The 11,507-nt window shown below is 33.8% G+C and overlaps 1 protein-coding gene across 1 annotated transcript; it reads left to right on the top strand.

Annotated features, from left to right (window-relative positions):
• The first annotated feature begins 2,883 nt into the window (after positions 1–2,883).
• On the top strand, positions 2,884–6,413 carry LOC136063556 (putative pentatricopeptide repeat-containing protein At1g12700, mitochondrial). The gene has a single exon (XM_065764112.1). It carries the CDS (start codon positions 2,885–2,887, stop codon positions 4,706–4,708), a length of 1,824 nt encoding a protein of 607 aa, XP_065620184.1. The 5' UTR covers position 2,884; the 3' UTR covers positions 4,709–6,413.
• The last annotated feature ends 5,094 nt before the right edge of the window (positions 6,414–11,507 follow it).

Below are 11,507 nucleotides of genomic sequence, written 5' to 3'. Positions count from 1 at the left end.
ACAAACATTTATCCTACACCATCTATTTTCTAATTGTAACAAATTTAAAAGTTTTATTTTTTCTTCTAATTTTTTTTTTTGTATAAAGTAACCAAAAAATAGGTAATATGTATTAACTTTAATGTAAATAAAAAAATTAAAAAATCTAATGACAATCTAGCTAATAACGTTAACTAATCTTTTGGAATAAAGTAAAAAAAAAAAAAAACTAATATGTAATTAACCTAAACTTCTTGATTAGGTAAACTCCTTTTTCTTTTTGTTCATATCAAGTTATTGACTTCTTCACAACTTAAAATTATCTAATATAAGAGTGGGGGTATATATCGGTTTTGGTGTATTTTTCCTTTTCTATTGTACGGTTTGTTGATATTATTTCCTTCTCATACCTTACCTATGAAATTTGCATGTATGTATTTGCCTTCTTCTTTTTGTTTTTTCATAAAATTCCGTTCTTAATTTTTTTTTCATCAAATTGAATATGTTTTGTGTGTGGGTTGCCTTTTGTTTAAGTCATTTTTGTTAAATTTCATCTAATTTCTATGCTTATTATATATGGTCTTTAGAATCAATGGTATATCTTTTATAGAACTAACGGATTAATTTTAACAAAAATCTTATTTCCTTTTTGAAAAATCTGTGTTTATGTGAGTGTCTTTACTTTAATTGTAATTCTAGATTTTTTTTTTTGGGTAATGTTTAGAAATTTATATTGTTTGTAATTATTGAATTCAGAGTTTCTTTGTGTGTATATTTTTATATGTGTGTTGTAGTAAATTTTTCTTTCAATTTTTTTTTTTAAAAATAAATTTGGGTATCTTTTAATTTGTAATGTGTGTGTGTGTGTATATATATATATATATATGAAATACTGACAAAGTAAGATACTATTACTGATTTTTTCCAGTATGTATATCCACCGGTAGCCATTAGACCAAGATTTAAGCATCGAAAACCATGATAATGATCATCACGCCATAAAGAATGGAGACAGAAAATTGATTAAATATAAAAACAATGGATATTTAAGGTGATGTAAAATTTATATGACTTCGCCTGCCTCCCCCTTCAGTCAAAGTTAATTCAACTTTCAAGTAAGTGTCTTTACTTTAACTCTAATTCCAAATTTTTTATGTAAGTGTCTTTACTTTAACTCTAATTCCATATATTTTTTAAATGTTTAGAAATTGATATTGTTTTTAATTAATGAATTCAGAGTTTCTTTGTGTGTACATATTATGTGTGTGTTGTAGTGAATTTTGCTTTCAATTTTTATTTATTTGTAAATTTGGGTAGTTTTTAATTTGTAAATTCGGGATGATTTCTTGAGGATAAAGTAAAAATATTAGGTCAATTTTAATCATAATTCATGCAATAGTAAGGTGTTAGACGTTGATAAATTTTTTTTTTTTGCTTATTTACATTAATTAACATAACATCCTGGCATGTTTAGTATTGATATTAATTTGACATTTTGAGATGCAAGCGATTCAGTATAATTAAATATAAATATTATTATGTCGGTATGTCATAATTATTATTTGTTATTCCTCACCTTACTTTGTCATAATTGTTATTTGAACAAGTAAAATTATGTCTTAGTTTGACCGGATATAGTATTTCTCTCCAATCATTAATTTGTGTTCCTCAAATAAAATTACTATTAAAAGCTTTTAGAAATTTTAAACTTGCCATTATTTATAAATATTTTTACTATTTTATTTGTTATTAAATTTAATTATATTATCAAAAAAATTTATTTTAAAAATAAAAATTATTTTTCAAAATAAAAAATCTCATAAATTAAAATTTGGACCAAAAATGTATTTTAGTAATTATAAAAAATTAGGAAATAATACTATAAAATATATCATAATAAATAAAACAATAAAAATATATCAACGATATTTTACGGGAATGAGTTTTCCATTAGGAAATACAGAACCTCATATTACATAACAAAGAAACCCAAAAGTACACAGATAAGGAATTGTCAACTCCACCCTCACTCTCACTCTCACTCTCACTCCCTCGTACAGTCCCCACTCACAGCTCACAGCTTCCAGTTTCGCTCTCTGATTTGCCAACTCCATCACCACGATTTCTCCTTTTTCAAGCTCCGGGGCTCAGCCGAAACCAAACCCGACCCGACCCGAATTGGTAGCTGCCTGAGTCAGTCATTGTGAACACCAAGCTACTAATTGCTCCGGGGCTTTGCTTCTTCTTCTTCTTCTTGAGGAAATGGGTAAATCAACATCCTCTCTTGTTTCTATATACAGTCGTTTGATTATTAGAGGAAGCCTTCCATTTCATGCTTTTACTTATTCTACTAATAATAATAGCAGTAGAAGAGAAAATGAAAAAATCCCTAGTCAGAATCGGAATCAGTTGTTGAAATCTGTGAGAGATCACTGCAAATGTGGAACCTTTAAGAATCTTGATCATGCCTTAGACCTGTTTGATAAAATGCTTCACATGTACCCTTTGCCTTCCGTTGTGGATTTTAATCACATGTTTGGTTCCATTGCAAGAATGAAGCATTACCCCGTAGTCATTACTCTAATTAGAGATATGGAATCGTTAGGAATTACTCCCGATTTTTATACTCTCAATATATTGATTAATTGCTACTGCCATTTGAACCGGGTCGATTTTGGGTTCTCTGTCTTAGCAACAATATTGAAACTTGGTTATCAGCCTACCCAACCTACTCTAAACACTCTTCTTAAAGGTCTCTGTCTTCAAGGTAATGTTTCTGGAGCTGTGAGGTTGGTAGAAGAAATGGAGAACAAAGGGTATGAGCCTAATGTGATTACTTGTGGGACTATAGTAAACGGTCTGTGTAAGATTGGGGAGACTAGTGCAGCTATTAGGTTGTGAGGAAATGGGTAAATCAACATCCTCTCTTGTTTTTATATACAATCGTTTGATTATTAGAGGAAGCCTTCCATTTCATGCTTTTACTTATTCTACTAATAATGATAGCAGTAGAAGAGAAAATGCAAAAATCCCAAATCAGAATCCGAATCAGTTGTTGAAATCTGTGAGAGATCACTGCAAATGTGGAACCTTTAAGAATCTTGATCATGCCTTAGACCTGTTTGATAAAATGCTTCACATGCACCCTTTGCCTTCCATTGTGGATTTTACTCAATTGTTGGTTGCCATTGCAAGAATGAAGCATTACTCCATAGTCATTACTCTAGTTAGAGATATGGGATCCTTTGGAATTACTCCCAATGTTTATACTCTCAATGTTTTGATTAATTGCTATTGCCATTTGAACCGGGTAGATTTTGGGTTCTCTGTCTTAGCAACAATATTCAAACTTGGTTATCAGCCTACCCAACCTACTCTAAACACACTTCTTAAAGGTCTCTGTCTTCAAGGTAATATTTCTGGAGCTGTGAGGTTGGTAGAGGAAATGGAGAAGAAAGGGTATCAACCTAATGTGATTACTTGTGGGACGATAGTAAATGGTCTGTGTAAGATTGGGGAGACTAGTGCAGCTATTAGGTTGCTAAGGACGCTAGAAAAAGGGAATTTTGAGCCTAATGTGGTGCTGTATAGCATGATCATTGACAGTTTATGTAAGGACAAATTGGTAATTGAGGCTTTGAAGCTTTTGTCTGAAATGATCAGTGAAGGCATTCAGCCAAATGTTGTCACTTACAGTTGCTTAATTCAAGGACTATGCAATTTTGGCCGGTGGAGGGAGGCTACTACTTTGTTGAAAGAGATGACGCAAAGGAAGATCATTCCAAATGTGTTCACCTTTAGCATTTTGGTGGACACACTTTGCAAGGAAGGGATGTTGACAGAGGCAAGAGAAGTTTTTACTGAAATGGTTCAAAGAGGCATTGAGCCTAACTCCGTCACTTATAACTCTTTGATTGACGGTTACTGTTTGCAAAACAAAATGGATGAGGCAGTTAAGATGTTTAATATGATGGTTGAGAGGGGTTGTTCGCTTGATGTGTTTAGCTATACCATATTGATAAATGGATATTGCAAAAGTAAAAAAATTGATGAGGCAATGCGTATCTTTCATGAAATGTCCAACAAGGGAGTGATTCCTAATGTTGTGACTTACAGCACTCTTATCGATGGGTTTTTCCAAGTGGAGAGACCCCAGGCTGCACTGGAGCTATTCCATAAGATGCAAGCTTGTGGCCAACATCCAGATCCTCGGACCTATGCCATCTTGTTAGATGGATTTTGTAAGAATAGACAAATTGCTGAGGCAATGGCATTGTTTCAGGAGATGAAAGACAAAAGGCTGGAGCATAATACTTTGATTTATTACAACATCTTGATTGATGGTTTTTGTAATGTCAAGAAGCTTACAACTGCAAGAGAACTCTTTTATAGTCTCCATACCAAAGGATTGCAGCCTGATGTTCCAACTTACAATACTATGATCAAGGGGCTGTGCCAAGAGGGACTAATAGATGAAGCGTGTGAGTTGCTTGAGAAAATGGATGGGAATGGTTGCTATCCCAATGATCGCACATATAACAGAATTATCCAAGGGTTACTGCAACATAATGAGACATCAAAGGCGACGAAATATCTCCAAATAATGGTTGAGAAGGGATTTTCAGCAGATGCAACCACTGCCAGCATAGTAGTTGACATGCTGTCATCTAATCAAGTGGATAAGAACATTCTAGAATTTCTTCATGCCTCCCTCCCTCCCAATAGATAATGCCATCTCTATAATGGAGTTAGTTTATTGTTTTTCTTTGTACTGTAATCATATTGACATACTGATAATGATTAAGGACTGACTGGATATATTTGTTTCAAGTTTTTCTTTTAAATGGTGATATTTCTTTTCTTGTATTGGTGCTAGGTTGTTTTTTTCTAAACCAATTTTTTTTACTTTTTATCTTGCCTTGAAAATATGTTGAGCACTAGTGTTGTTAATTTTGGGATAATTATCCTGAGCTTCAGTTGATGCAACATAGCAAACATGGAATTAGTTTTATTTATTTATGAAATGACAGAATAGTTTGTTTGCAGTTGGTGATGCTCATGTGACAATTTGGGTGCTTGTAATAGGTCAACTGAATATCAACCAAAGACCATTGATACTGGTAGATTGTCGTTACTTAGTAGTTAATATTAGAGATTATCTTCTTTCTACCTCAACTAATATTCTGATCTTTGATGGATTTGGCATACCTGCAATCCCCTAGTTACTATTACTAGCCTCATATGCAAAGCTTTCCCTTTCTCCTAAATTTGTAAGAAATAATTAGGTTATACAACATAGATGATTTCTACCCTTCCTTGCCCCCAATTCCTCATTGACCCTTCAAACTTACGTGTTGTAACAGTGTAGTGATTGTTGTCTACATTTAAAGGATCCTGTTTTTGATGTAAATCTAAATTCTCATTCATCAATCTCTGTTGCTGTTATATTTGTTTTCTAGAAAGAGTGGCCAGTTGATTTTGCAGCTTTGAACGGTTGCTATTTATGGATTTTGGATTCTTTCATTGTCAAGTAATTCTGCCCTTAGTTGTGTTTTAGATTTCAGAGTTTGCTATTCTTTATCTAAATACTGTCGGAAGGCTTTAGGGAATAAGACAATAAGTCCTCAAATTTTTTTGTGATGATGCAAACAGAGAATATAACTTGAAACTTGGAAATTCCTTTAACATTCTTTCAGTAAGGCACTTCACATATTGCCTTTTGTTTTTAGTTGTTATGCTTGGACTTCTAAAATAGTAATCTTTCAATATTTTCTTATTCTTTTTCCTACTTGATCAATAGCATGAAACATCAAGATTTGATATCCTTGGAAGCTTTCATTCACCTCCTTATCCATTTATAAGTGATTACATGATGTGAAACTTGCATTCTTGACTCTAGGGAAATGAAGTAGGGTTTCTGATTATGTTAAATCAGATTACTCCGGATATTGTATCCAAGGCATTTAGTGATATTAAAATTTGCAATACCCGGATGTTAAAATGAGGGTTTCTGTACCTCATTTTTTCTCTCGCGTTTGAGGTATGCGCATTGTAGTTACTTCGGATATTGTATCTGAGGTATTCGATTTTAACATCACTAAATGCCTTGGACACAATATCTAGAGTAATCTCCGAGGTATCCGGAAATGAAGTAGGGTTTCTGATTACTCCAGATCTTGCATCCGAGGCATTTAGTGATGTTAAAATTCAAGGAAGAGTAGTTGCTTAGCCAGTAGCTTATTACTGTAGCAGGTTACTTAGCCTTTTATGTAACCTCCTATGATTGTCTATAGCTTAATATTTATGGTTATGGAATTTTTTAGAAGAATTACAGGCAGACTAGCCTTAAGGTGTGTTTATAGTTTATACAGTCCTTGGGGGTTTGATACTCAATAATCCTAGTTTGTACCAGGTTCGTATATCTTCTTATTTCTCACTCTTGTTACCTTTATTATGTTCTAATCCTTATTCAAAGCTTAGCTGTCACAGAAAGCTAGTTTGCCAATTCAGTTGTGACCATTCATAGGCCACAATTGTTTGTTAATAATGGGGCATAGGGTCCAATCCACATGTGACTATTTAGCTTGGTCCTTACATGCCAAAGACCCGATATTTGTTTGTCAAATGGGCAATTGCCATGTGGCACAAAAATTTTAAAAAAAATCCCTGAACAGCAATTATGTGAATGTAGCTTAAAATGGAATTAGTTTGATGTATTTATGAAATGAAAGATTAGTTTGTATGTAATTGGCGTTACATACAGCAGTGGAGGATAAAACTGATTAATGGGGGTAATGATAATCTTAAGAAATATCTTGATTTTTCATTAATTTTTGCAGGGGAAGTTGTAAAACCTGTGGTATTTCAGGAACAAATCTGTTTTTTGGTGAATGCTCATCAATGTTGAGGCTGTCCCATCTTCTGCATAAGTTTCTTTTGCACTTGCTGGGAAACCTTTGATAGGGAACAAGTTTCTTCACAATAATCTATATAGGTGAAGCTAAATCAAGGCTTTGTCATTTGTGGAATGTATGAGCTGACAAGGTATTCTGTTAGTGTCAGATTGTAGATCAAAGAGTAAAAGATAAGCACGGTTAGGTTTTGATTGCTGAGATCAAGAAGACAAAAGGATCGTAGCTTAGCTACCAAGGTGGCGATCATCTGTCTAGCTGTCATAGGTTATTACTCTTCCAGCTAATGTTGAAGAAGTGGCCTTAGGTTAGAATTCAAGGCTTCCTAGATGGCAGTCATGAAGGATGTATGAAACATAGGCCTTCAAATGGAAGGAATATGGTTTAGAAATTAGAATGTTCAAAAACTACAAGATAGTCAGGCATGTTTTGGGAGTGGTTATCTGTGATAGTGGGCTTCATTGTATTGGGATTACGTGTGCAAGAATAGAAGCAGACAATGATTGGATTGAAGAACAGGCTCTAGGATTGTGGAGTGCAGTGCACTTTGCAGTGGAGCTGGGGCTTCAGGATTTAGTACTGGAGTACGAGATTAAAGGCTTGGTGGATGATTATGGCCACATATCATTTACTCATGGCTTTACTTGTACAAACCGACCAGCATAGCAACTGAAGCCAAAAACTTCAATGATGTAATGATTTTAATGTATTGGGTGGAGGATATGTGTTTACTGGATAAAGATGTACCTGGAATTCTTTAATTCATTAGTTTAATGAAAAAAAAAATATAGTTTATTCAAAAGAATGGCTGACAAGAAAGGGCTTCAGAAAGCTGATAAGTGATAATCTTGCTGCAACTGCTAAGGACTTTTTCTTAGTTGGGATTTTTGTGTACTACCACTATTATTTTTTGTTTTTTGTTTGCTGTTGTTGTACTCTTACTGTAAATATTATTAAAAAAAAGGGGGAGATTGTTGTAGTATACTAGCAAATTTGAAAGTTGCTTCTGGGTTGGAAAAACTTAGCAATGGACATTGAAGTATTGGCTGTCACAGCTTGGAGCCTCTGGAATAACAGAAATGCAGTCCAACATGAAGATCCTGGAAAGCAGGCAGCAACTACTGTCACTGAAGCTTCTCGACACATGGAGGAATATTGCTTTGCTCAGGCCCCCTCCCCCCCAGGCCAGTACATCATCCCACCTCCTGGAGCCTTCCTCCACCGAATATCTTCAAAGTCAACACCGATGGAGCTGTATTAGGACAACTGGACAAGGGGCGTTGTGGCATTGGTGTGGTGATTCCTTACCCACTTGGTGCTATGGAGATAGAAGCAAAAGCATTGGATTGCGTGGCCATCTTTGCCTGGGTTTTGGGATTGCATGAAATCGTCCTGGAAAGCGACTCTCAGGTGGTGATTCATGCTAGAGCTTGAACTCATTTTGCCTCAGTTCAACCGGTTATCACTGGCACAAAGACTTCACTAGCAGGAATTGTAATTCTGCTGCTCACCTCTTAGCTGGATTTGCTGATGTAATTTCCGACTGTACAAATAGGGTGGAGGATACTCCACCTATTGTTGCCTCTCAAGTCGAGTTTGATGTACTAAATTTGGGTTCTGCACCTGTCTAATGAAATCAGCAAATTTTCTTATTAAAAAAAAAAGAAAAAAAGAGTTGCTTCTGGATTAGGAAACAGGGAAAAGTTAAATAGACTAAACAAAATGCAGCCAGTCGTATACAGTACACACACCAATATACATCTATGTATAATTTGTTTATAAATATAATTCGAAATATATACACACAAATATGTGTGTGTATTGTTCAAAATGAAGCTCATGATAAAGTCAGTGCATATGAGGCTGTAGCCTGTAAGCAGTCATAACCCATACAATTTCTTTCCTCATTCTTTCCAAACTAGTTTATTAATGTCGGTATGATTTCTCTAATAATTTTTTTTAGAATTTCTCTAATAAATAATTGGCTTAAACTTTAAAGTTGACAATCTTTGCTTGCATACTTTATAACTTAAAAGGCTTTTCGGCAAAATTCCCTAGAAATATTCCCCTTAAAGAAGGTTAATGGGGTGGATAATCCTATTTAATAGGACTACATGTGAAATACTCATGTCTAAAATCACCAAGAAGGAAGCACAGGTATACATATAAGACATTGGTTGGTACAACATGATAAGAACACGATGATATGATGAAACTTTGGTATACATGCACAGCTGAGATGATATAAAACTCTTGTATGCATGAACGGGAGAATTCCTATTGATACAACCTTTCTCTCTCTCTCAATTACAAGTCAAGTGAAGTTACAAAACAATAAACCTGATTACACCAAAAAATTTCCAACCAAAAAATAGATTAACACACTACGAAAAAACTTGTTCTACAACAGCATTTTTTAGGAGACTTATAGCAGCCCTTTTTGGAGCTATCCCGACGGTTTAAAAATGCCGAGAGAGCCCTAGTTTTTTGTAGTCACACACACATATATGGGCCCAGTACTCAAACACCACAGGAGGTGTTGCAATTACTGGAACACATTTAAGAAAATTTTATTTTTGTTCCAAATTTTCTATGCAAGTTCAGGCAAGAATTGGATTAGTACCATAGGCAAAAATAGTACAAATGACCTTACAATCTAATTATACTTTCACTTTGCTCGATCTATTTATGATAGTAAATTTAATGATTCCTTCATCTCTCCAATAAAACACTTTTTTTGTTTTTGAGGAAAAATAAAATATATTAATTGGCCCATTCTGTTCTCTCCAATAAAATACTAAATACATATTTTAGGTGATACTATACTAATTATTACTAAAAGGAAAATAGCCTTTAATTCAAACAGGGAAAAAAAATAGCCTTCCCAATATTTAAAGTTTGATAAATTGAACAAAACTCCAATAACTTATTTATCATGTGAGCCAATCTAACTGAAATTTAAGTTAAATTTCATCATTTGAAGAGTGGTTCATTGGGGACAGGCACACATAACTTCATCATCAGTCACCCAAAATTTTACAAACATTGAACATATATATCACAAAATAAATTGCAACAAATTTGAAGTAAACCAAGATGAACAAATATCGAAACTCAGAAATACATAAAAGAGGGTACATTTTGGTTGTGCAAAAACTTTAATTCATTATCAAGGACCAATGAAAACCGGCAAAGAAATTATTATTTTTAATTTAAAATTTTTTTTTGGGTCACTTGAGTTATAATGCCTTGCTAGGCTTGACTAGCGTTTGTTTGCATCCAGCTTATTCAACAAAATTTTAACTCTCAGCTTTTTGAAATTTATCTATTTTTCTCACTTTTTTCAAAATATAAATATATTTCAATACACTTTTAAAAGAACGCAATTTGCAAAAATCTAAATAAAAAACAATAGCTTGTAGAAAACTGGTTAGCTATAGTAATGTTTTTTTTTTTTTTTTTTAAATTTTTTTTATAAGGCTAAATAACCTAAATAGTTACTCTAATGCGAGGGCCCTAATACTTTACATTCTTAAACTATATGCTTTTCTTAATATCTCATCCCCCCAAAACCCTCTTTTTTCCACTTTTAAGGTTGATGAATTGTGTTCTGCCATCTTTATTATATGCACCTTCACCAGTTGTGAACGTAGTTGCTTATTTTGATTAGTTGTGTTTTATATGGGACCTTTTCTGCTCTATTGTAGCCAAAAATGATATTGTGCTTTTGATGATATTATGGTTCAAGTGTTTGGCCATACTATACTCCAGTAGGGAGTCATTTGAGTTATTCTCGATGAACATGGCTGTGTACACCTCAGGTCAAGTTCCCATTTATCAAGCTTAGTAACAGGGACTAAGTTTGTTGTTCTCAAACTAGGAAGCTTGGTCAGCTGTACGGTATCCTAATTCAGGCTTCCATGAGGTTGCACATATGATCTTGTGTGATAGATGGAATTCTTGGTATTAAGCTTGTGCATGCATGGGTTGGCTATGTAGTCTGCAATTGCCAAACATTGGCTTCTCCTTTTATAATTGAAAATTAGGGATATTTCTCTCTATCTCTTTTGGTTTCTCTAACCCCAGGGAACCGTTACAGCATACAAATGATTTTGTATAGTGTCTACTTTTGTCTGAGCGTATATGTGCATAGGCATTAAGTGAAATACTCATGATTTACAATCTTCACAGTATGTAAGGCCCATCTCATTCCACGTGTATGTGATTTGAATTACACAAATACAAAGGGCTGATCTTTGATAGGAAAAAAGGTGAATCTGTAGAAGCCCAAATGTATCAACTTATTAGGAAAAAAACCTTGCTCTTTGGAAGATCTATCTCCTTATTGTTGTTTTGGTCTGTGATTATTATTTTTTGTTTATAATGTGTGTCTTTCTTTTGGTGGGTCCAAGGTGATAGAATCACCGATTTATGTTAGTATAGGTGATGATCAGTTTTTATCATTTTGGTGTTTTGGCGGACAAATAAGATGTAGGTTTCAGGCTATATGATTCTGGTTTTGTTTAATTTTTGGTTCAAAGATGTGTATTGTATGATATTTATTCCTGTGTGCTTATTAAACAATAATTATTCCTGTGTGCTTATTAAACATTATTC

Source organism: Quercus suber, unplaced genomic scaffold (genome assembly GCF_002906115.3).
Source record: "Quercus suber isolate HL8 unplaced genomic scaffold, Cork oak 2.0 scaffold_541, whole genome shotgun sequence".
NCBI classification, from domain to species: domain Eukaryota; kingdom Viridiplantae; phylum Streptophyta; class Magnoliopsida; order Fagales; family Fagaceae; genus Quercus; species Quercus suber.
The sequence above is the reverse complement of the archived record's forward strand: the minus strand, read 5'-3'. Positions and strand labels throughout refer to the sequence as shown.

What these genes read in the sequence shown, in the direction of transcription:
- LOC136063556 (XM_065764112.1), top strand. Translation starts at nt 2,885, where the DNA reads ATGGGTAAATCAACATCCTCTCTTGTTTTTATATACAATCGTTTGATT.